This window comes from Astyanax mexicanus, chromosome 6 (genome assembly GCF_023375975.1).
Source record: "Astyanax mexicanus isolate ESR-SI-001 chromosome 6, AstMex3_surface, whole genome shotgun sequence".
In the NCBI taxonomy this organism is placed as follows: domain Eukaryota; kingdom Metazoa; phylum Chordata; class Actinopteri; order Characiformes; family Acestrorhamphidae; genus Astyanax; species Astyanax mexicanus.
Genome location: NC_064413.1, coordinates 9,358,584 through 9,384,775, shown reverse-complemented (window position 1 = coordinate 9,384,775; position 26,192 = coordinate 9,358,584). Strand labels below are relative to the sequence as shown.

The window sequence follows — 26,192 nt, the reverse complement described above, 5'->3', positions numbered from 1 at the left end:
CCTGTATCAACCAGTAGCTCCTCTTCTTATTAATAAACTCTCTGGCCATACTTTCTCTTTACACACCCTTTCAGCCTATAACAGCTTAGACACACCCATTTTCCGAAGGTGGGGCTAAGAGTTGAGATGTTGATTGGCTGTAGTGATGTAAAGAGTGAGTGGGCATGTCTGTTGTAAGCCTGGTTGATTTTACTTAAATATTTTGAGGAAATGTGTTGCCTCAATTTTTTAAGTAATATTTCACTAAAAAGTGTGAATTAATTGGGGTTACAACTACAAACACACAGTATGCAAATAGAAAAATTGGTCAATGGCAACAGACTAAACCATATTATTATCATTATATGTGGATTTAAGCCCAAAGATTGCAGTTTAAATTGTATGTGTGGCCACAACGATTCATTTAACTCAAAATAATGGAGTAATGTTTGGAATGTTTGGGTTTACAGTGTCTTTACTGTGTGTTTAGGGTTTATAATCTTTGCGATCGGCTTCGCTGACGCGGATTATGGAGAGCTGGTCAATATCGCCAGTAAACCCAGTGAGAGACACGTCTTCTTCGTGGATGATCTGGATGCAGTGAAGAAGATCGAGGAGCAGCTCATAACCTTCGTGTGTGAGGCGGCGACAGCCAGTGAGTCAAACCCCAACTTGACCTGATTTTACTGCTGTAAAAATCAATAAGCATAATATTAATATTGCTAAAACAGTTCAGTTACATCTGTTATGGTTATTATCCATATGTATTTGTTATTAATGTGATATATAACCTGAGTTGTGTTTCTCCAGCCTGTCCCTCCCTACTGATGAGTGGAAGCACCCTGGCAGGTGAGAGTGAGACACACACACACTGTTTAGTCTCTATGTGTCATTTTACAAGGATTCAGTGATTATGAAGTGAGTTGGCTCAGTTTCGGTGTTGTGGGGTTGTGTTACTCTGGTGTTTCTCTGGTGTTACTTTAAAGTTACTCTGGCTTATTGTAGCATTGATTTGGTTTTACTCTGGTTTAATCTTGAAATTACACTGATGGTACGGGGGGGGGGGGCGGGGGTCACTCTGGCATTATCTGGTGTTACTCTGGTGTTACTCTAACATTACTCTGACATTACTGTGTGGTTACTCTAAAATCACTCTGGGGTTACTATGATATTACTGTGGTGTTATCTCTGTTGTTACTCTGACATTAATCTGAAAGTTCAATGTAGTTATTATGATGTTTATTTTGACATCATTCTGGGATTACTGTGATATTACTGTGGAGTTACTCAGATATCACTCTTGGGACACTATGGTATGACTATGAAGTTACTCTAGTGTTACTCTGACATTGCTCTCATATTATTGTGTAGTTACTCTTATGTTACTCTGACATCAGTCTAAGGTTATTGTGATATTACTGTACAGTTACTCCAAAATCGATCTGGGGTTTCTGTGACATTACTGTTGCGTTACTCTGGTGTTACTCTTACACGACTCTGGGATTAATATGTTAATACTGTTGAGTTACTCTGATGCTACTGTGGCATTAATCTGACAGGACAGTGTAGTTATTATGATGTCATCTTTATGTCACTCTGGGGTTACTGTGATATTACTGTGGAGTTATTTAGAAATCACTTTAGGGTTACTGTGATATTACTGTGAAGTTACTGAGATAGCACTCTATCTAATTACTCTGATATCATTCTGGGTTGTTTTTCTAATATTACTGTTGAGTTACTCTGGTGTTACTCTGACATTGCTGCTGTTACTGTGATATCACTCTGGTGTTACTCTGATATTGCTGCAGGGTTCAGGATGATGGAGATGTTTGGGCTGGTGGAGAAACAGTACAGTAATGTGAAGGGAGTTTCTATGGAGCCTGGAACCTTCAACAGCTTCCCCTGTTACAGACTGCACACGGATGCCCTCGTCTCACAGCCCACTAGGTACGACTGTGTGTGTGTGTGTGTGTGTGTGTGTGTGCCTGTAAACAGTGGGACCCGAGCCCATACTGGACAGATTTCACAACTTAGTGTGACAGACTAAACCCCAGCCTAGCCTCGTGTGCTAACCCCACAGGGTAAAGCCAGGGTGTAGCACTGCAGCCGAACCCCCGGATGACTGGAACACAGTCCTGGTCCAGGTCCTGATGGAATCCAGCAGTAATTGAAGAGGATTTATATCCAGTGGCTCCAGTAGCAAAAGCTGGCAGAGAGAATCCAAACAGGCTGATAGCGCCCGCAGAGCCCAGCTGATTGGTTTTGGTCTGGATGGCTCTGACAGATCCTCCTTTCACCCCCTGAGAGACAATATTTAGATTAGGCATCTTGTTCCAGGCCTCCGAGGGAGCTCTGTTATTGCAGTGGAGAGTTTCAGAGCCTCGCTCGCCACACAGCCCCTCCATAAACACCATCCCACCACCTGGCTTTTATTAAAGCGCTTGTGGTCATTAGCAGCTAGGCTAAATTGTATGTTTATGGAGGATCAGAACAGAAACAGAGAATAATACATTGTAAAACCTGATGAGTTAAGTAAACACCAATAGTTAGAGAAAAGCGATTCCCTTAAACCATTTAAGTGTTAATAACTTTAATGATTTGTGCTTAAGTAACACACAGATCTGAGTACAAACAATGCACTTGTTAAATGGGTTATAAGTTTATGTGTTGCATTTACCATTCCCTTAACTTCAAGAACAAAACCAAACCCTAAACCCAATAACTTGGTTGTGCCAAGTTGAACAGCTGACACAAAAAAGGTGCACATTGAATTCTGCCTTGATTTGGGAAGCCGTGGTTTTATGTTTTTTGGATACAATCCAGGTTAGCACCCGAACATCCCTTTCAGACAGCTTCCTCTTACAGAGTCCACAGTTAATCCTGTTGGATGTGGTTGGTCCTTCTTGGAGGTATGCTGACATTATCCTGGATACCGTGGCTCTTGATACATCAAAAAGACTTGCTGTCTTGGTCACAGATGCGCCAGCAAGACGTGCACCAACAATTTGTCCTCTTTTGAACTCTGGTATGTCACCCATAATGTTGTGTGCATTGCAATATTTTGAGCAAAACTGTGCTCTTACTCTGCTAATTGAACCTTCACACTCTGCTCTTACTGGTGCAATGTGTAATTAATGAAGGTTATGTAACATTATTAGTACCTTACACAAATATACAGGGGTTGGACAATGAAACTGAAACACCTGTATGAAACATTTTAGTGTGGGAGGATTCATGGCTAAATTGGAGCAGCCTGGTGGTCAATCTTCATTAATTGCACATTGCACCAGTGAGAGCAGAGTGTAAAGGTTCAATTAGCAGGGTAAGAGCACAGTTTTGCATAAAATACTGCAATGCTCACCATAACATTATGGGTGACATACCAGAGTTCAAAAGAGGACAAATTGTTGGTGCACGTCTTGCTGGCGCATCTGTGACCAAGACAGCAAGTCTTTGTGATGCATCAAGAGCCACAGTATCCAGGGTAATGTCAGCATACCACCAAGAAGGACCAACCACATCCAACAGGATTAACTGTGGACGCTGTAAGAGGAAGCTGTCTGAAAGGGATGTTCGGGTGCTAACCCAGATTGTATCCAAAAAACATAAAACCACGGCTGATCAAATCACGGCAGAATTCAATGTGCACCTCAACTCTCCTGTTTCCACCAGAACTGTCCGTCACCACAATAAATTATTGTGGTCTAAAACCAGGTGTTTCAGTTTCATTGTCCAACGAAGAACGAAATGCCTACTGACGGTCATGTTCTCCATTCCACTTTTGAGTAGTAACTGAAAACCCAAAGGGAGGCAAGTCTACGCACTGATAGTGAGTTAGGGATGTGGGACACACCCATTATGCAACCAAAAGATGTCAGGAACCAATAGGTGGGATATATATTTTGTGTAATGTACTAAGAAATGTGAAAAAAGGCAAATTTACTTTACTTTTTATTTGCCATACCTTTTCAATTTAAGTAATTTTAGTAATGTTTTGGTCAGGCAGTGCATGAGAGTTGATTGTTACAGTGTACTGATGCGTGTGTTTTTAGATTTCTACACCCGGAGGGTCTCCCCTCAGACTACACCATCTCCATGCTCCTCCGCCTTCTGCCTGAAACCCCTCAGGAGCCCTTTGCATTGTGGGAAATTCTTAACAAAGACAGTGAACCCCTGGTGGGCGTGGTCCTGGACAGTGAGTATTACCCCATACATACTTCTCTACACACTCAAAACTTCTTTAATGCAGAGAAATAACCAAGCTCGCTTTAGCATTATGTAAATTATCTAATTTTGAGTGTTGTGTGCAGATGGAAGAGCAGATCTGGGGAATACATAGACCTAGTCAAAAGTTTGTTAAAAGGGCCATTCCACCAAATGGGTGGTATTTGCTTGCTGTAACTCTTCCGAGTTGAACTTATTTTTTTTATCTTTTTTTAACATTTTTCTCGGTCCTGTTACCAAAACTCATGTGACATTTAAAAAGCATGTTTAAAAGCAAGTCCACTAATTCCTTTGATTTTCTCTTAAGAAAGTGATTAGTTTAAATAAATAGTTTACTGCATGTTCAAATAACTGATATTTATTAAAAAAATCAATATATATTCATGCATGTTGTGTTTTTCTAAAAAAAAAAATGCAAAGCTATTTTTATCTTATCAAGAACCAAACCTGAAATTGGGCAAAATATTTTTTTATAATTTTTTTACTATCATGCAATTTATTTGATAAATGGATCAATGATGAACCAAACCCAAATTGGAAAATTGGTTTAAACTAACTAATATTCACATTAATATTTCAATAAACCAGGGGACAACACCTATTCTTGTTACTGAAACTCTCTCCTGTTACTGGAACTAATTCCTCTTACTGAAACTCACTCCTGTTACTGGAACTAATTCCTCTTACTGAAACTCACTCCTGTTACTGGAACTTATTCCTCTTACTGAAACTCACTCCTGTTACTGGAACTTATTCCTCTTACTAAAACTCACTCCTGTTACTGGAACTAATTCCTCTTACTGAAACTCACTCCTGTTACTGGAACTTATTCCTCTTACTAAAACTCACTCCTGTTACTGGAACTAATTCCTCTTACTGAAACTCACTCCTGTTACTGGAACTTATTCCTCTTACTGAAACTCACTCCTGTTACTGGAACTTATTCCGCTTACTGAAACTCACTCCTGTTACTGGAACTTATTCCTCTTACTGAAACTCACTCCTGTTACTGGAACTTATTCCTCTTACTGAAACTCACTCCTGTTACTGGAACTTATTCCTCTTACTGAAACTCACTCCTGTTACTGGAACTAATTCCTCTTACTGAAACTCACTCCTGTTACTGGAACTTATTCCTCTTACTAAAACTCACTCCTGTTACTGGAACTAATTCCTCTTACTGAAACTCACTCCTGTTACTGGAACTTATTCCTCTTACTGAAACTCACTCCTGTTACTGGAACTTATTCCGCTTACTGAAACTCACTCCTGTTACTGGAACTTATTCCTCTTACTGAAACTCACTCCTGTTACTGGAACTTATTCCTCTTACTGAAACTCACTCCTGTTACTGGAACTTATTCCTCTTACTAAAACTCACTCCTGTTACTGGAACTTATTCCTCTTACTAAAACTCACTCCTGTTACTGGAACTAATTCCTCTTACTGAAACTCACTCCTGTTACTGGAACTTATTCCGCTTACTGAAACTCACTCCTGTTACTGGAACTTATTACTGGTTCTATTACTGTTTATGTTTCGAGTAACAGGTCTGAAAGTAAGCAGGAACTAGTTTAGCATAGAATTAGCAAAAACATGAAAAATAGCTAAATGGCTGCTATGCTAATAGAATGAGGACACTGAACACATTCTAGTGATTTTATCAAAATTTGTATTTTAAAAATAAACAAGTAAGATCTAAGAATTAATTTAGGTAACAGGAGTAAGTGTTGAGATTGACCTCAGTCAAAATTACAATAAGATCAAATACACAGAAAAATAAAAATGAAGGAACTTCATTTTGGTCTCCCCATGATCTTCAGAAGAACCAGCTGATGTCACTTCCTGTTGTAGATGTGATGTAGTTGTAGAATGTTCCAGATGTTTTAGATGGGCTGTAATGTGTTATGGTAACAGGACTAAGTGAAACCCAGGGACACAAATAAAATGTGTATTTTAACTTAAATATTATGGATTTATTATGAAACAATATATATTTTTAAAGCATAGATGGGATTTGGAGACAACCATGCAAACATATTACATCTCGGAGTGATTTTAATAATTATATTTCATGAAAGATATAGTTAGAGAGTGGGGACAGTTAATAAATGGTTTTTGTGTTATTCTTTCAGTGTTATAAGTAGTTTTTAATTACATAATAGGGGTGGGCGATATGGCTCTAAAATAATATCACGATATTTCAGAGTATTTTTGCGATAACGATATACTTGGCGATATAGGAAAACTAAAATAATTAATTAATTTCAGGAATGTAGTATAATAGTATAACAGAATAATCATAATGTGACAAAATACATAATATAGCATAAAATAATATAATGCAGCAAATAATATTGCAGAATATTTAGTGCATGCATATAAACTGCAAACTAAAACAATTATACAATAAATACACCTAAAGCTTCACAGTAAATAATATAATACTTTTAAGACAGAACAGCCCTATTATCACTATATGGATTTTTAATATCATGATATTCCTGTGTCACGATATATTGTACACGATATAATAATGCCCACCCCTATTACATAAAGTATCTTACTTTTATTTTGTGTGCACATTTATATGTGTAATTTCCTGGGGACAGAACTGGCACTGATTTTGCAGATTATGCCAAATACTGTTTAGCTCTGCCCATTTAACCTGTTAAATAGTGCTAACTGCACTGGTCTGTAGAAACAAGAGAAATGGTTTAATAATAAACTGTCTTTGTTTTTCTGTTTAGCCTCTGGAAAAACACTGAGCTTCTATAATCACGACTATATGGGTGATTATCAGACCGTGATGTTCGAGGGGGAGGAGATCAGCAGGATTTTCTACGGCAGTTTCCACAAGGTCAGTCTCTCACTCTTATGCTGCATCCCAACTGTGTACTAAATACTATACTATAAGATTTATACAGAATATTATTCTTAATAGTGTGGCTTTGGCAGGATATTACACTAAATATTTATGTACTAACCTGTTTATTTCTTTATTCATCTTCTTATATGATGAGAACATTTTTATATGCTTGAATATGTTGCTATCACCACAATTAGAAAAGCTCCTCCAGTTGCTGCTGCTGCTGCAGAATTTGCATGTGTCCGCAATTCTTTCTAACATTTGTTCAGATGTGAGAAGCTCTACTCCTTTAAGTTTACACTGCAGGATGTTGTTGGATAACAGTGTTCAGTGTTACTCAAACAAACATTCACACTGTAATCTATACTATACACTACATACTCACTACATACTCAAAAAATAGTATTAGTAATCAGAGTATCACCCTTACATTTACTCTCACTCTTTTATTCTTACTCTCACTCTGTTAGTGTTACTCTTATTCTCCCTCTCTTAATCATATTCTTACTATTATTCTTACTCTTACTCTGTTAGTCTTACTCTCATTCTTACTCTCACTCTCTTACTATTATTCTTACTTTCACTCTCTTACTCCCACACTCTTATTTTTACTCTTACTCTTATTCTTACTCTCACTCTCTTACTCTCATTTTTACTCTTATTCTTACTCTCACTCTCTTACTCTCACTCTTATTTTTACTCTTATTCTTACTCTCACTCTCTTACTCTCACTCTTATTTTTACTCTTATTCTTACTCTCACTCTCTTACTCTTATTCTTACTCTCACCCTCTTACTTTCATTTTTACTCTTATTCTTACTCTCAGTCTGTTACGCTTACTCTTATTCTTACTCTTATTCATACTCATTCTTACTCTCACTCTCTTACTATTATTTTTACAATTAATGTTATACTTATTCTTACTCTCACTCTGTTAGTCTTACAATTCAGCTGAATTCAGTGAAAGTATACCAAAAAGTTTTACTGAAAGTGAACTGAATGTGTAAAAGCCTGTAGAATTTAAGTTATATTACTGTAATTAATTAATTGATGGAGCAGTTAGATTTTTGAGTGTAGAAGAGCGGGGGTTCGAGCTGTACAGTGGTTGGGTTGCAGTAGAGTGGGGGTTCGAGCTGTACAGTGGTTGATGGACGCAGTAGAGCGGGGGTTCCAGCTGTACAGTGGTTGGGTTGCAGTAGAGCGGGGGTTCGAGCTGTACAGTGGTTGGGTTGCAGTAGAGCGGGGGTTCGAGCTGTACAGTGGTTCGGTTGCAGTAGAGCGGGGGTTCCAGCTGTACAGTGGTTGGGTTGCAGTAGAGCGGGGGTTCGAGCTGTACAGTGGTTCGGTTGCAGTAGAGCGGGGGTTCCAGCTGTACAGTGATTGGGTTGCAGTAGAGTGGGGGTTCAAGCTGTACAGTGGTTGATGGATGCAGTAGAGTGGGGATTCCAGCTGTACAGTGATTAGGTTGCAGTAGAGTGGGGGTTTGAGCTGTACAGAGGTTGGGGGACGCAGTAGCGCGGGAGTTGGAGCTGTACAGTGGTTGGGTTGCAGTAGAGCAGTAGAGCGGGGGTTCCAGCTGTACAGTGGTTGGGTTGCAGTAGAGCAGGGGTTCGAGCTGTACAGTGGTTGGGTTGCAGTAGAGCGGGGGTTCGAGCTGTACAGTGGTTGGGTTGCAGTAGAGCGGGGGTTCGAGCTGTACAGTGGTTCGGTTGCAGTAGCGCGAGAGTTGGAGCTGTACAGTGGTTGGGTTGCAGTAGAGCAGGGGTTTGAGCTGTACAGTGATTGATGGACGCAGTAGAGCGGGGGTTCGAGCTGTACAGTGGTTGGGTTGCAGTAGAGCGGGGGTTCGAGCTGTACAGTGGTTGATGGACGCAGTAGAGTGAGGGTTCGAGCTGTACAGTGATTGGGTTGCAGTAGAGTGGGGGTTCGAGCTGTACAGAGGTTGGGGGACGCAGTAGCGCGGGAGTTGGAGCTGTACAGTGGTTGGGTTGCAGTAGAGCGGGGGTTTGAGCTGTACAGTGGTTGGGGGATGCAGTAGAGTGGGGGTTTGAGCTGTACAGTGGTTGGGGGATGCAGTAGAGCGGGGGTTTGAGCTGTACAGTGGTTGATGGACGCAGTAGAGTGGGGGTTCCAGCTGTACAGTGTTTGGGTTGCAGTAGATCGGGGGTTCAAGCTGTACAGTGTTTGGGTCCCAGTAGAGCGGGGGTTTAAGCTTTACAGTGGTTGGGGGACACAGTAGAGCGGAGGTTGAGCTGTACAGTGGTTGGGGGATGCAGTAGAGCGGGGGTTTGAGCTGTACAGTGGTTGATGGACGCAGTAGAGTGGGGGTTCCAGCTGTACAGTGTTTGGGTTGCAGTAGATCGGGGGTTCAAGCTGTACAGTGTTTGGGTCCCAGTAGAGCGGGGGTTTAAGCTTTACAGTGGTTGGGGGACACAGTAGAGCGGAGGTTTAAGCTGTACAGTGGTTGGCGGACACAATAGAGCAGGGGGTTGAGCTGTACAGTGGTTGGGTTGCAGTAGAGCGGGGGTTTGAGATGTACAGTGGTTGGTGGACGCAGTAGAGTGGGGGTTTGAGCTGTACAGTGGTTCGGTCGCAGTAGAGTGGGGGTTTGAGATGTACAGTGTTTGGGGGCGCAGTAGAGCGGAGGTTTGAGCTGTACAGTGGTTGGGGGACACAGTAGAGTGAGGGTTCGAGCTGTACAGTGGTTGATGGACGCAGTAGAGTGAGGGTTCGAGCTGTACAGTGATTGGGTTGCAGTAGAGTGGGGGTTCGAGCTGTACAGAGGTTGGGGGACGCAGTAGCGCGGGAGTTGGAGCTGTACAGTGGTTGGGTTGCAGTAGAGCGGGGGTTTGAGCTGTACAGTGGTTGGGGGATGCAGTAGAGTGGGGGTTTGAGCTGTACAGTGGTTGGGGGATGCAGTAGAGCGGGGGTTTGAGCTGTACAGTGGTTGATGGACGCAGTAGAGTGGGGGTTCCAGCTGTACAGTGTTTGGGTTGCAGTAGATCGGGGGTTCAAGCTGTACAGTGTTTGGGTCCCAGTAGAGCGGGGGTTTAAGCTTTACAGTGGTTGGGGGACACAGTAGAGCGGAGGTTGAGCTGTACAGTGGTTGGGGGATGCAGTAGAGCGGGGGTTTGAGCTGTACAGTGGTTGATGGACGCAGTAGAGTGGGGGTTCCAGCTGTACAGTGTTTGGGTTGCAGTAGATCGGGGGTTCAAGCTGTACAGTGTTTGGGTCCCAGTAGAGCGGGGGTTTAAGCTTTACAGTGGTTGGGGGACACAGTAGAGCGGAGGTTTAAGCTGTACAGTGGTTGGCGGACACAATAGAGCAGGGGGTTGAGCTGTACAGTGGTTGGGTTGCAGTAGAGCGGGGGTTTGAGATGTACAGTGGTTGGTGGACGCAGTAGAGTGGGGGTTTGAGCTGTACAGTGGTTCGGTCGCAGTAGAGTGGGGGTTTGAGATGTACAGTGTTTGGGGGCGCAGTAGAGCGGAGGTTTGAGCTGTACAGTGGTTGGGGGACACAGTAGAGCAGTGGTTTGAGCTGTACAGTGGTTGGGGGACACAGTAGAGCAGGGGTTCGTGCTGTACAGTGGTTGCGGGACATAGTAGAGCGGGGATTTGAGCTGTACAGTGGTGGGGGGACGCAGTAGAGCGGGGGTTCGAGCTGTACAGTGGTTGGGGGGTGCAGTAGAGCGGGGGTTTGAGTTGTACAGTGGTTGGGGGACGCAGTAGAGCGGTGGTTTGAGCTGTACAGTGGTTGAGGGACGCAGTAGAGCGGGGTTTGGAGCTGTATAGTGGTTGGGGGACGCAGTAGAGTGGGGGTTCGAGCTGTATAGTGGTTGGGGGACGCAGTAAAGTGGGGGTTCGAGCTGTACAGTGATTGGGTCGCAGTAGAGAGGGGGTTGGAGATGTACAGCGGTTGGGGGATACAGTAGAGCAGGAGTTTGAGCTGCACGGTGGTTGTGGGACACAGTAGAGCGGGGGTTTGAGCTGTACAGTGGTTGGGGGAAGCAGTAGAGCGGGGGTTTGAGCTGTACAGTGGTTGTGTTGCAGTAGAGCGGGGGTTCGAGCTGTACAGTGGTTTGGTCACAGTAAAGCGTGGGTTGGAGCTGTACAGTGGTTGGGTTGCAGTAGAGCAGTAGAGCGGGGGTTCCAGCTTTACAGTGGCTGGGTTGCAGTAGAGCACTAGCGCGGAGGTTTGAGCTGTACAGTGGTTAGGTTGCAATAGAGCAGTAGAGCGGGGGTTCCAGCTGTATAGTGGTTGGGTTGCAGAGTAGAGTGGGGGTTTGAGCTGTACAGTGGTTGGGTTGCAGTAGAGCAGTAGAGTGGTGGTTTGAGCTGTACAGTGGCTGGGTTGCAGTAGAGCAGTAGAGTGGGGGTTTGAGCTGTACAGTGGTTGGGTTGCAGTAGAGCAGTAGAGTGGGGGTTTGAGCTGTACAGTGGCTGGGTTGCAGTAGAGCAGTAGAGTGGGGGTTTGAGTTGTACAGTGGTCGGGGGACGCAGTAGAGCAGTAGAGTGGGGGTTCGAGCTGTACAGTGGTTGGGTCGCAGTAAAGCAGGGGTTCCAGCGGTACCATGTGGTGATGGTTTTGTATTCTAACAGTGAAACCGGGATTAGTTTCAGAGCTGATGCCTCTCACCGCAGCTGAAAATGATTTCCTCAGTGTGAGCGCTCTCGCACGGCAGTCGCACCACACCAGCACTGCGCGAGGGGACCGGGGGCACTCGCGCTGTTATTACAGCTGGACGGAGACGCCGGCTTGGAGGAGATCCTAAACTGGGAGCAGAACTGTCCACAGATCCTCCTCATGCAGCTCTGTGGCTCCAGATCAAACAGCCCAGTGTGTGCAGTCTGGCCCAGATCAGAGGCTGTTCGATGTTTCTTAACACACACACACATAAAAACACACACACACATAAACACACAGTTCTCACACAGCGTTTGTGAGTGTTAAAGGCGTCGGGGGGCTGTGCTGACTCAGCGTTCTGCAGAAACATCTAATATCTACTACAATCATGGATCCAAACTTTAGGTTAAATAAATAAATAAATAAACTTTTCATCTATCAATGACAGATGTGTAATAATACAGTGGCGTCCCCCCAAAGAACCCAAAAGTTGGGTTCTTTGCAGTAATGAACAATAAGGATACACTTACTAACAGTACTATAAGAGATTTTTTGTAACTAATGTTGCAACTAAATTCATCATCAATTACAACATTCTTAAGCACTAACATGTATTAAACAATGTTTATTACTGCTGTAAGCACTGTTAATTTTGACTTTTATTATGAAATATTACACACTGTTTTGTCCTGTCTATTTAACCTGCTACAGTTTAGTCCCACCCATTCAAAATGCAAAATGCTTAGCAAATCTTATAATGTGTTAAGGCAATAATAGCACGAGGTTTGTGCCATAACATGCAATAATGGCCTTGTGCCGTAGATCAGCACAGGAGTGCCAATATTTTACGTTATAACACAAACCTCAAGTGTATTATTGCCATAGTGGAACCGCAGTTCCATTATCACTGTTTATTGAAAGATTTTGAGTTGAAGAGGACGAGAAAATATGATCTGTAAAAATAGTTCTATTGCTGCTCTGTTTGTAGCTGTACTGTTTGGCTTGTAAGCACTGCATCGCTGCTAGGTTACCTGTATGCAGCAGAGTAATACATAGATAGCTTCAGTTACAGTGCATTACTGGCTGATAATGGCACTCATAGAATGCCTCTCAGCCAATCACATTGCAGGGTTGGAACTAACTGTGGTATAATAGTACAAAAGGAACGTTTGAATGTTTGAAGTTGGTTTAAAAATTATGATGGTTTATATCTATATACAGTACAGAACAGTATATACAGTCAATATTTGACACACCTTCTCATTGAAGTCATCAAGAATATGAAGGAACACATAAGGAATCATGTAGTAACTTAAAAACTGTTAAACAAGCTAAAATACTCTGTGAAGCATTTAGGTGCTCTTATCTGGGGAGCTGTTAACTTGCAGTTTCTGAGGCTGGTAACTCTAATGAACTTATCCTTAATAACCAAGGTAACTCTTGCTCTTCCTTTCCTGGGGCGGTCCTGATGAGAGCCAGTTTTATCATAATGTTTTTGATGGTATTTTCAGCTGCACTCAAGGATACTTTTAAAGTTATTGCTTTTTTTTATTAATAGACCTTCATTTCTTAAAGTATTTTGTTCTTTACTTAGTTTAGTAGTTCATGCCATAATATGGATTAGAACATTACTCAAATAGAGCTATGAACTGTATACCAACTCTACCTCTTCACAACTTTACAACTACTGACTCTCTCAAACACATTAAGAGACAAGAAATTCAAGTAATTACCTCTTTACAAGTTCAGCACAGCTGTTAACTGAACGCCTGAATTCCAGGTGACTGTACCTCATAAAGCTGACTGAGAAAATCCAGCTAAGATCTAAGGAAAATGTGCCTACTTTGAATAATCTAAAATATAAAGCATGTTCATATAAAACATATTATTCCGTATGTATTTCTTCATAGTTTGGATGACTTTAGTATTAATCTACAACACCTCTGAATATAAGGTGTGGTGCGCTATATAAATGTGTTTAGGATATTTAATGACAGACTTCATGTTGATAAATGTGTTTGTTGTGTATGTGTATGTGTATGCAGCTCCACATGGTGGTCAGTAAGACCTCTGTAAAGTTGGTGATGGACTGCAGGATGGTGGGACAGAAGCCCATCAGTGCAGCGGGGAATATCACTGTAGACGGCGTGGAGGTTCTGGGTCGGATGGTGCGATCTCGTGGGAAGAGAGACAACTCTGCTACAGTAAGAACCTGATCTAATAACAACTCAGATTTACTGCAGAACTCTGGGGGAGGGTTGCAGTGAAGGAATGTAAAATTGTTTATTTAGTGTGTATGATATACAGTGAAGAGGATTTGCCCTTTACAGATTTCTTTTGTTTTTGCTTTTTGCTATACTTACATTCATCAGATTATCAAACAAACTTTAATATCAGACAAGCATAACATGAGTAAATATAAAAAGCACTTTTTAAAATGAAGATTATGGGAAAACGTCATTACCCCCAATACATTAACTGTAATTAATTACACTTTTTGAAAAGCTGGTTTTAAATTTCACTAATAACCACAAACAGGCCCGATTACTGTCAGACCTGTACAATCAAGACATTTCTTAAATAGGCCCTGTCTGACAACATGAAGCAGCTAAAAAGCTCTCAAAAAGCAGCACATTTATACTGAAGAATCTGAAGATCTGAAGAAATTCAAAAACAGATGAGAAAACAAAATCATTGATCATCTATCAGTGTTTAAAAGGTTACAAAGTCATCTTCTAAAGCTTTGGGAACCACAGTGAGAGCTATTATTCACTAATGAAGAAAACATGAAACACTGGTGAACCTTTCCAGGAGTACCGACATTACTCCAAAAGGGCATGGACAACTCATTCAGGAGGTCACAAAAGAATCCATAGCAACCCTTAAAGAACTTCAGGCCACACCCGCCTCATTTAGGGTCAGTGTTAATGATTCAATAATAAGAAAGAGACTGGATGAAAATAATATTAATGGAAGAGTTCCAAGGCAAAAAACACTGCTGACCAAAAAGAACACAAACGGCCCGTCTTATATTTGCCAGCATCTTGATGATCCCCAGCACTTTGGGAACATATTTTGTGGGCTGACGGAAGGTGTGTCTGGTGTACAATTAACACAGTATTTTAGATAAAAAGCATCATACTGAACATAAAACATGGTGGTGGTAGTGTGATGGTCTGGGGCTGCTTTGCTGCTTCAGGGTCTGGACCAATTTCTGTAATAGATGGAACCTTGAATTGAAATGCTTTCTACCAGAAAATCCTAGCGGAGGAATCACTTTCCATCAGTTTGTGACCTTAAGCTCAGGCGTATTTGGGTTCTGCAGCAGGACAGTGACCTGAAGCTCACAAACAAGTCCACCTCTGAATGGCTTAAAAATAAATAACTGAATGAAGGTTTTGGAGTTGCCTAGTCAAAGTCTGATTAAGATGCTGTGGCATGATCTTAAACAGACTGTTTAAGGCTTATTGTCAGTTATCGGAAAAGTTTGATTGCAGTTGTTGCCGCCAAGGGTGACACAACTACATTTAGGGGGAAACACTTTTTTACACAGTGCTAGATTTGTTTAAATAGTTTTTTTTTTCCCTTAAAAAATGAAACTATTATTTAAATTATTTAAATTATTAAAAAATGATTATCTTTGTCTGATATTAAAATGTGTTTGTTAATCTGGAAAAAAAATTAAACAAGCAAAAACAAAAGAAATCTATAGGGGCAAATACTGTAGAGTGTTGGAGCTATTACTGTATTTTTCATCCTGGACAGCACCGTACCAGAACACACACTTCAGTATTTCTACCTCAGCCTCACCAGCACTGCGTCAGGTAGCTTCAGCACTGCAGTAAATGCACTAAAGAGGAAGAGCCTGCAGAGCTCTCTGCACACATCAATATTCCTTTTTCAATTTAGTGTAAACTATCCAATTGTGCTGTAATGAAGTGAGGTCTAGGATCCACTCAGTGAGCACAGCTACACTAAATGAAGAAAAAAAACATATAGAAGCCTTATTGCAGAATTCTGTTGAATGATTCCAAAGAAAAACCCAAAGAAACATCAACAAAATATCTCTATTTACTCCACGCCCATGGTGAAACACAAGTGAGGCTTGGGGTATATCCTAAACCGGAATCTCCAAGACAGTAAAGAAGCAAGCAGAATATCCACCAGTTTAAATGGCAGTACCTGTACGTGTGTGGAGAACTAACCTTAAACACCTCCCTGAATTAATGGTGAAAGCAGCTGTACATAAATGGACAGAAAATATGTGTTAGATTCTCCCAACTGTTTTACTAAAGGCTACAACAACTGGATTGAGGGTTATGTGCAGGATATGGAAGGTAGCTAGATAATTGCCTTTGTTTTGTGTTTTGAAAACTCGTGTGTTAGCTAATTGCTGGCTAATTAGTTACTAACTAACTCAGTGACTAGAAAAATAACCCTGTAGTTGGTCTAACTACAGTTCTCCTTACAGACTTCACTGAACTATCTGTCCAGGCAAATAATGTGGTGGGCACATCATCCTTTATCAGCTTTCATATTCTAACCTGTGTCTTAAAGAAACACTGTTTAGTAAAGTGTTCTGAACTTACTTTCGTGTCCATGTTAATCTATAATATCAAATCAGAAATAAAAATAATAAATATTAACACCACCGTTAAATGCTAAATACAGTCCAGCTAAGCATGTAAGTGTACACTCTTGTAAGACCAGGCTTCCCATGGTAGGATATTAACTAGCTAAGCAGGCTACTCTAAATGCTAAAGCACATTTGGAGAAGTCAGGTTCTGTGCACTGATGAAACTAAAACTGAGTTATTTGAAGGGCGGTTATTTATGCATGGAGGAAAAAGAACACAGCATTCCAATACAAACACTTTTCTGCTCCCCACAGTAAAATGTGGTGGTGGTTCATCATGCTGTGGGGCTGTGTGATCAGTACAGGTACTGGAATCTTGTTAAAGTTGAGGGTCACATGGATTCCAGTTAATATCAGCAGATTCTTCAGAACAATGTTTAAGAATCAGTGAGAAAGTTGAAGTTAAAGTGCCGGGGCTGGATACTTCAACAAGACAACGACCCTAAACACTAAACACTAAACACTGCTCAAAATCTACTAAAACATTCATGCAGAGGAATAAGTACAACATTCTGGAATGATCATCTCAGTCCTCAGACCTGAATATTATTGTAAATCTGTGGTGTGATTTAAAGTGGGCTGTTCATGATCAGAAACCATCAAACCCGACTGAACTGGAGATGATTTGAATGTTTTGTAGAGAAGAATGATCCAAAATACCTTCAACCAGAATCCAGACTTTTATTGGAAGCTATAGGAAGCATTTAGAGGCTTTTATTTCTGCAAAAGGAGGATCTACTAAATATTGATGTATTTTTTTTCTGTTGGGGACCAAATTTATGCATCTGCCTAATTTTGTTTAAATCATTATTGCTCACTTTCTGTAAATCCTATAAACTTATTTCACTTCTCAAATATCACTGTGTTCATTTGATATATGACATATTTTACAGAAATGGCTGATCTCAACAATCAATGATGTATAAAGGAAAATCATAAAAATTATCAGGGGTGCTCAAACTTTTATTTATACCACTGTATGTAATGCTCTGTCAATATTATTATCATTAGAGTCTTACTAGTAAAGCTAATATGAATCTTGCATGTGTGTGTGTGTGTGTGTGTGTGTCCACAGTTCCAGCTGCAGATGTTTGATATCGTGTGCAGCACTTCGTGGGCGGGGAGGGATCAGTGCTGTGAGCTTCCAGGCCTGGTGAGAGTGAACTGATTACTCTGTCACCCCTCTGCAGAACAGCACTCCATCAGAGTGTCCATCCAACCAGCCAATACACACCAGACCATCTCTGTCTCTCACACACACACACATACACACACACACACACACACAACAGGACAGTTGCCAGATCCACAGAAAACGATCCATCTCCAGCAGCAGAATTACTGTGGTCACTCTGAGGTCAGGGCTGCCTCTCTGAGACTGAGTGCCCAGAAAACCACAGAGCAACCCATTCACACACACACTGCACACTATTGAACTGATCACAATTACAGTGAGTTAAACCTTCTATTTGTGTCTCTTTAGAGAGTAGAACAGGACTGTCCTGCGCTGCCCCATGCATGTACCTGCTCTCAGGAGAGTAAAGGACCTCCAGGACCCTCAGGACCACCAGTAAGACTCTTTCTTCTCTTCCTCCTAAACACAGTGATGCTTCAGAGACGTCTATTCTTAGGCTACTAAATGCAAAATGTTATCAACCATTAATTGAAATATTCTGACTTTATTCTCAAAGTCAGCAGAAATAAATGAGCTTTCATGCTAGTTGTGTACCAAAGCCTCGGCTAAAGTCAAAGATACCCTTAAATAATAGTTTAAATACTGTATTTTTGCACTATAAGACGCACCTAAAATCCATTAATTTTCCCAAAAATCATCAGTGTGTCTTATAATCCGATGCATCTTATATATGAATTTTACCAGTCTGGTTGTGAGAAGCAGTAAAGCCACTCTTCTAAAGTACACCGTTATACAGGAGTTTCAGTTCAATGCTCAATGAGTTTCAATGCTCTTCAGCAGCATTAGCATTAGCTGCTAACCACATGAAGCAGCGCTTTGGTAATTCAGAGGTCATTATTATCAGCCTGTAGCTTGCTGCTAACCCTGACTAGCACTGCTGGAGCAGCATTAGCATTGGCCACAAACTGGGCTGAGCGCTAGCTTTTTGGCTGTTCTGAGGTAAGTATGTCAGACTGTAGCCTGCATGTTTACTGTGTTAAAACAAGCTATGTGGGACGAACCGCTAGCTAATATCACCCTGGCTTACCGGAACAATCAGGGTTCCTCAGTGTAGCTCTGTTGGGAGGCAATAGCTGCTAGCCGCTAACTGCTAACATGCTAATGCTCTAGCTTTAGTGGAAATCTGTAAATCTGTGCTTACTGTAAATAAACAGAAATCTGTGTAGATTTACATCCAGCACTCAACATTTTTGACTCTTCTGAAATGTTTTTGTAAGAATTACAGTTTAGGTCCTGAATTAAGAAGGAAAGCATGGCGACACCCCTGTTCCTACTACTAGTAACTAGTGTCACATAAAATGCGCCTTATAATCTGGTGTGCCTTATGTATGAAAATAGGCCAAAAAAAAGACGTTTTTTGTAAGTGTGCCTTTTAATCCAGTGCGTCGAAAAATAGAGCGAAAAATTCAGTAATAAAAAGCCACCGAAAATTATAATAAAAAGAATATACTACAATCAAGTCAAAGTCCTTAGAGGCCAGTTGATTCACTCTGCAGCCATCTTTGCAACATGCTGTGTACTTATTTCCAGTCATGCATGATCAGCCGTCCATCTGTTTGAATGGTAAGAGAGAAACAGATTTAAAATAACTCATAAAATCTGATAAAAAAAAAACTAATTACTAGTTTATAGAGTTCAACTCAATAATGAACAAAAACAGGATTTTTAGGCTTGTTATGGCTGCTGCACCTGCGCACATCTCCACAATGAGAAGGGTCTTCCCCACTATCAGGCTCTCTGCACAACCAGCTAGCTGATTGGCCGTTTTTGCTGAAAGGCGGGAGTCAAAGGACTTTATCCACATACTGGCGACATGATTAGCTATGCAAGTAATCCCCTTCATATAGCAGTTAATGTCCTGTCATCTCATTAATATGGATATCTGATGTAGTATTATGTTATATGACTTTTGCTACCTCCCATGGAAGCTAAAGAATGCTGTACTGACCGTCTGTCACCTTTATGCTTTAATAATATTAAAATCCAGAATGTAGGTTTACTGCAGTAATCATTTTTCTATATTCGTGTGTGTGTGTGTGTGTGTGTGTGTTTGTGTGTGTGTGTGTTGTATAGGGTGGTCCTGGTATTAGAGGTCCTCGAGGTGATCGGGGGGAACCAGGCTCTGAGGTAAATATTAATAAAATATTTATTCCAATATAATAAATATAATATAATTAATATATAATCCCAGGCACTAACTGCATTATTCAATCAAATAATTGTTAATCAGGCTTCTTGTCCACCTTAACCATGCATTACTTCTGGGAATTCTGGTGCATTTAAGGTGGACTGGTAGAATTATTTGATGGATTTCCAATAAAATTTGCCCAAAATAACATGTTTGATTACTGCAGGGACCTCAAGGTCCGGCTGGTGAAAGAGGACCACCAGGACTGCAGGGACCCTCTGGACCACAGGGGCCGAGTGGGCTTTCCATGCAGGGGCCACCGGTAAGACTTTTTACTAGTGGTGTTAATCGAATACATTTTTTTTTTCCAGAATAATCACAACAATATTTTGAGATTAAGTGTGATTAATCACACTTGTTCTTCCTAAGACACTTCTTAAGTTTTTATAGTGGATATTTTAATGTAAATAAAATGATGAATGTAAGAAATGTGAATTGCAATTATATTTATATTAGTGTTGTCAATTTAAATACTAGTATTTAATTGTATGTTTGAGGGGAGATAAAGCCAATGTGTGGGGCTGGAATAAAGAATGCATGATAAATAGGATAGAGGAAACTTTTTTTTTTTTTTTACTTTTTGTAAACATCTCAGCTTGGCTGTAAGGATTCCTGAATTAGAACTTAGTTTGCTATGAAAAGGTGTTTTTACACCTGTAATTGGTTTCTATGGTTCAGATGAGTTAATGATTTGTTTATTTAACGCGTTTTCTCCCTCGGTTTGTTTTCCCGCTAAATGTGCACCAATAAATCATGCAAGCACATTGGCTGCTCTGATTGGTCTGATCTGTCTGGTGCAGAAGCAAGAAAATATGCATATAAATATAGTGAGAAGATTCTGTGTTCCAGCACATATATCTGTGCAGTGTGAAGCTGCTTTAACACAAAACGCTGAAAATTCAAACGCAGTGTTTTCAATGGGATGTGCAGCTCGGATGTGTATTTTGTATTTTTCTTTGTATTCTTTATTTTTGCACAAACAAAAAAACAACAACATACTCATACTGCAAATGGCTATAAAATACAGTGCAGGTAAAGACAAAAACTTAACGTGGGATTAAATAAAGCCTCTACCTTAATAATATATTAAGGAAATCTATTATAATGATTGTAATAGAAGAATATCACATTCCAAATATATAACACAAAAAAAAAATAGTGATCACAAAACATTAATCAATTGATCTTTTCAACATTTGTGCAGTGAACGCTGCACATACTGCATGTGTAAACAGCATGGAGCAGCAGAGACGGCATTTGTTCATTGCAGTATATTATCTGGCTTATACATTAGATTAAACCGTGCATTACCAGCAGTTTAGCTCAATTAAAAATAAGGATTTTTGATAGTTGGGTCGGATCGAGACCAGATCATGTTCTCACCACAAGCGTGTTGGGGGGCAGATTACATGGTGACGTAATTACACATTACTGATTTTAAATTAATTGTGTTCTGGAGTATCTGAGAGCGTCATGCAGGTTTTTTTTTGTTACAGCCTAAATTAATGGTCAGGCTGAGTCTCACCCACAGTAGGAAGTCGGCAGTAGACGTTTCTGATTTCCTCTGTCTGTGTTATTGTGTGTCTCACCTCAGGGAGCTTCAGGGGAGAAAGGAGAAAAAGGAGACCCAGGCCTGCCTGGTGCTCAGGTAAGACCACTGACAGTCTGCAGCTGCAAATAATCTTTAAAGCTTATTTTATATTATTATATATACATAAACTTATTGACAAAAATGCACCTGGCATGTGCTTATATTCAAGGCAGATACAAGATATATCATGTTGTATTAAAGCTAGTGGTGCTCAACAGAGTACTTATAGGGCCTCCTTTCAGTTTCACGGTCCTTTAACTCTAATATCACTTAAATATATAATCATTACATAGACAGATACAAATAATTATTCCATTCTAACTCCATCAACTTCTCAACATTCTCAACAACTAAATTATTTTTTTTATACTTTACTATTTCATACCATTGTAGATTTTCACTGATCCATCCATCCGTTTTCTATAAATCAGCTAAAAGATCTTGGTGTCAGGAATCATTTGCTTCTATGAGATATTTGGATGCTCCCTTATTGTGACAATACCACAATAAGGAGCCCTGCATAGAAACACCATGGCACCACCCCTCATTCTTCAACCCCCACCAGAGCCCCACCCACTAGATCAGTTGAAGAAACACCATTTTGGTCTGCTGGTTGAGAACCTCAGACAGTACACAGCAGGATTAGTCAGCAGACTTCTTCTGAGGGAGGGATCTGTACTTACTGTCCCTGGCAAGTCAGCAGATGAGGGAGATGTACGTGCTTGCAAATATTATATATTTTTTTAACTATTAGGTTGACAAGCTTGTTGATGAACAAGTTTAATGGTAAACGCTCAGCATAACATGCAACAGCTTATTTTTTTGCATAAATGAGTCCCATTCTGAAAGGGACTGTCAGGAATACAGCTGATGAGATCTTTTGTGAGAGTGATTTTGTTTAAATACCTTTGTATAACCCATAGACCTATTCTAACTTGTAATAAATGTAAAAAGAGGTACAGTATGTCCCCTTTAACATCCAAAAAAGCCCTTTACCTTCACTCTTTACTCAGGAACTTACTCAAGTAAATAGGTAGGTTGTTCTGGAGGGGAGTGAGGGGTCTGGAAAATGAAAGAAATTAACGCTAATTGCATATCATGGAGTCTCACAGACAGTGCATATTAGTTGCAAACCCTGGATTATGGTGTGTAGGCAATTTCAGATGAATGTTAGTGTGGTGTACAACGCAGGTGCTATGCTAGCTCTGTTGCTAAGCATTTGCTATGTTATCTCAGGTGGTTGCTATGGATCTGAGGCATAATCCCATTTGTCATAAGAAAACATGTACGGCTGCAGTGTTGCTACAGAAATCCAGAAACACCACTAATCTCCTGAAACTGTTACAGAACAACAGCAGCTCCTCAAACTGAAACCCAAACATGCTGTAGTCTAAACCTGTCAGAGTAAACAGAGTAGACATTGGACTAAGATCATTCCTTAATGATCCAGTAGTTTAGAGGATCCAGAGACACTTGGAGCTGATGGAGTTGAGGTGGATGTGTGTGAAGTGTGTGCTAATGAGTATACACACTCTGACAGACAGCTACATTACGGAAAAAAACAATGCCCCATTAGCTTCCTTACTCTAACACACACACACACCCACACACACACCCACACACACACACACTGTGTATAATGTCAGGGGGGAATTATGTGTGCTGATAAGTTCAGTTCTTTGAGATAGGGCTTCCTAAACAACTAATTCACTTGGCAGTCTCAAACACACACACAAACACGCACACAGACACACACCGTGTGGCCCTCTGCCACAAGACATAATGGAATCACTCAAAAGGAAATGATTAGCTGCTGGTGCCATTATTAATAACTGATGGCTGCTGTTGAGACTGTTTGAAAAAGAGTTGTGGGAGTCAGCGAGTTGGGGGAGTCGGGGGAGTCGTTGAACTCAGGGGAATTAGTGAAGAAAAAAGACTGGAAGGAGGCAGGGAAGTTGAGTCAGAGGATTTGGAGGAGTCAGAGGAGTTGAGCAAGTCAGAGGAGTTGAGCAAGTCAGAGGAGTTGAGCAAGTCAGAGGAGTTGGAGGAGTCAGAGGAGTTGAGCAAGTCAGAGGAGTTGAGGAAGTCAGAGGAGTTGGGGAAGTCAGAGGAGTTGGGGGATTGAGTGGAGTTAAGTGAGTCGGAAAAGCCAGGGAAGTCACGGGAGTCAGGGGAGTTGTGAGAATCAACGGAGGCAGGGGAGTTGTGAAAATCAACGGAGCCAGGGGAGTTGTGGGATTTAGGGATGTTGTGGAGGGGGTTGAAGGAGGCAGGAGAGTTGGGGAAGTTGTAGGAGTCTGAGGAGTAAGGGGATTTCGGGGAAATGGACGAACTAAGGTAAATCAGGAAGTCAAAGGAGTCGGGAAGGGAAGATGTTGGAGGCAGGGGAGTTGCGGAAGTCGTAGGAGTCTGAGAAGTAAGGGGATTTAAGGAAAATTGAGAAACTAGGGGAGAACAGGGAGTCAGAGGATTTGGGGAATTAAATTGAGTTATGTGAGTTGGAGGAGCCAGGGGAGTTGGGAGTGTAAGAAGAATCAGTGGAGGCAGAGAAGGGGAGTCTTTCCATTAAGGGGATTGGAGGAGTCAGGAGTGTTAGGGGGAGTCAAAGGAGTCAGGGAAGTTGGTGGAGGCAGGGGAGTTGGGGAAGTTGTAGGAGTCTGAGGAGTAAGGGGATTTCGGGGAAATGGACGAACTAAGGGAAATCAGGAAGTCAAAGGAGTCGGGAAGGGAAGATGTTGGAGGCAGGGGAGTTGGAGGAGGCAGGGGAGTTGGGGAAGTCGTAGGAGTCTGAGAAGTAAGGGGATTTAAGGAAAATCGAGAAACTAGGGGAGAACAGGGAGTCAGAGGATTTGGGGAATTAAATTGAGTTACATGAGTTGCAGGAGCCAGGGGAGTTGGGAGTGTAAGAAGAATCAGTGGAGGCAGAGAAGGGGAGTCTTGCCATAAAGGAGATTTGAGGAGCCAGGAGTGTTAGGGAAGTCAGAGGAATTGGCGGAGTCAAAGAAGTCATGGGAGTTGGAGGAGGCAGGGGAGTTGGGGAAGTTGTAGGAGTCTGAGAAGTAAGGGGATTTCGGGGAAATGGCCGAACTAAGGGAGATCAGGAAGTTAGAGGACTTGAGGGATTGAGTTGAGTTACGTGAGTCAGAGGAGCGAGGGGGAATTGGGTGTGTAAGAGGAGTTGGTGCAGGCAGAGTACTTGGAGAAGTTGAAAAGGTCAGGGGAGTTGTGTGACTCTACATGGAGTTGGAGGAGTCAAGAGAGCTGGAGTAGTCTGAAGAGTAAGGGCAGTTGGGGGAGACAGAGGAATTAGAGGAGTCAGGGAGATGTTAGAGATTGGGTCGAGTTATGTGAGACAAAGGAGCCAGGGGACTTGGGGAGTCAGAGGAGTCAGGGGAGATCAGGGAGTCAAAAGAGCCGGAGGAGCCAGGGGAATTAGAGGAGGCGGATGAGTTATGGAATCTAAAAAGTAAGGGAAATTTGAGAGTTTGGAAAGTCACAGGACTCAGAGAAGTTGTGGGATTTAGAGGAGTTAGAAGAGTCTGGAGATTTGTGGGAATTAGAGGAGTTATGTTTTTTTTAGGGGAGTTGTTGGATTTTGGGGATTCAGGGGAGTTGAACATGTTGGGGGAGTCAGTGGAGGCAGGGGAGTAGTGGGATTTAGAGGAGTTGGGGGAGTCAGGAAGTCAGTTGAGGCAGTGAAGTTGTGGTCCAAGGTGTTGGGGAAGTTGGAGGAGGTAGGGGAGTTGGGGGAATTAGTGGAAGACTAAGAATTTTGAATTCAGAGGAGTCAGGAGAGTCTAAAGAACTACGTGCGATGTGGGAGTTAGTGGAGGCAGGGGAGGTTGGGAAAGCCAAGAGGAATAGAGGGAGTTGGAGAAGTCTGAGGAATTCCAGGAGTTGGAAGAGTTGGATTTGGAACATTCTATATCAGGTGTATCTTAAAACAGCTTCAGAATCCTGATGATAATTCACTGACTGTAGTGAGGGAGGGAGAAGTGTAGTGTCTCTATACTGATACTGCGCTGAGGAACTTTGGTAATGCTGCTCGGTTCCTCTCTCCAGAACTGTGTAACTCTGTCCTGTAATTTTGCTCTACCACCTCAGTCTACCAGTTTACCAGATTACGTCACAGCGGTGCGACTAGGCTGTCCCATTTCAAAGGCTCCTTCGAATGCGGCCGACGAATGCAGCCTTCTTTTCCTTGGGAACGAAGGATCCACCCCGGTGTATCCTTCACAGCCAACAGTATCCCAAGATTCATTGCGTGCCGGCTTATTTCAGCAACCAAAGTCAGAGCTGAGAAATGAGGCAGAGATGATTCTAGTTTTGCTTCAGACCACAAAATAAATTAATTAAGTCCAGGTTAATTATCTGTGCAAATACTTAAATGTTTTAAATGTTAACGGGTGAAACTGAACATAAACAAATAAAAGGGCGTTTGAAATGAAGTTGGAAAAATAGAATAAATTAGAATAAAATATTATTTAGTTTATATATATAGTATTATGTAGTCTATAGATATATAAATACTATATATATAAACTAACCAATACTTATAAATAAACTAAATAATACATTAATATATACACACAGATATATATATATATTATTTAGTTTGTGTAAATAAATATATAAGTATTTTATATCTATAAACTATAAACATATAACAACATAAACATGATACTACATATATAAACTAAATAATATAAATTATATAATATATAAATTATATTTATAATATCTATAAGTATTTATATATCTATAAATTACATAATACTACATATACTACATAATACAGCTGACTCCTTTGCTGACCCTTTTCGTACTGAAATAATCCGGCACGCAATGAATCTTGGGATACTGTAGGCTTCGTTTCTGAGGAAAA

At 41.2% G+C, this 26,192-nt stretch overlaps 1 protein-coding gene across 2 annotated transcripts in view; it reads left to right on the top strand.

Annotated features, from left to right (window-relative positions):
- The window catches only part of col14a1a (collagen, type XIV, alpha 1a), a 120,447-nt gene that overhangs the window by 73,895 nt on the left and 20,360 nt on the right, over nucleotides 1–26,192 (top strand). For both annotated transcript variants that reach the window (XM_049480203.1, XM_049480204.1), the window contains exons 28-38: nucleotides 470–634; nucleotides 790–828; nucleotides 1,791–1,929; nucleotides 4,035–4,177; nucleotides 6,957–7,066; nucleotides 13,744–13,902; nucleotides 17,409–17,486; nucleotides 17,817–17,903; nucleotides 19,602–19,655; nucleotides 19,883–19,978; nucleotides 21,311–21,364. In XM_049480203.1, the coding sequence (XP_049336160.1) occupies nucleotides 470–634; nucleotides 790–828; nucleotides 1,791–1,929; nucleotides 4,035–4,177; nucleotides 6,957–7,066; nucleotides 13,744–13,902; nucleotides 17,409–17,486; nucleotides 17,817–17,903; nucleotides 19,602–19,655; nucleotides 19,883–19,978; nucleotides 21,311–21,364 (1,124 nt within the window). The remainder of the gene's footprint in view (nucleotides 1–469; nucleotides 635–789; nucleotides 829–1,790; nucleotides 1,930–4,034; nucleotides 4,178–6,956; nucleotides 7,067–13,743; nucleotides 13,903–17,408; nucleotides 17,487–17,816; nucleotides 17,904–19,601; nucleotides 19,656–19,882; nucleotides 19,979–21,310; nucleotides 21,365–26,192) is intronic.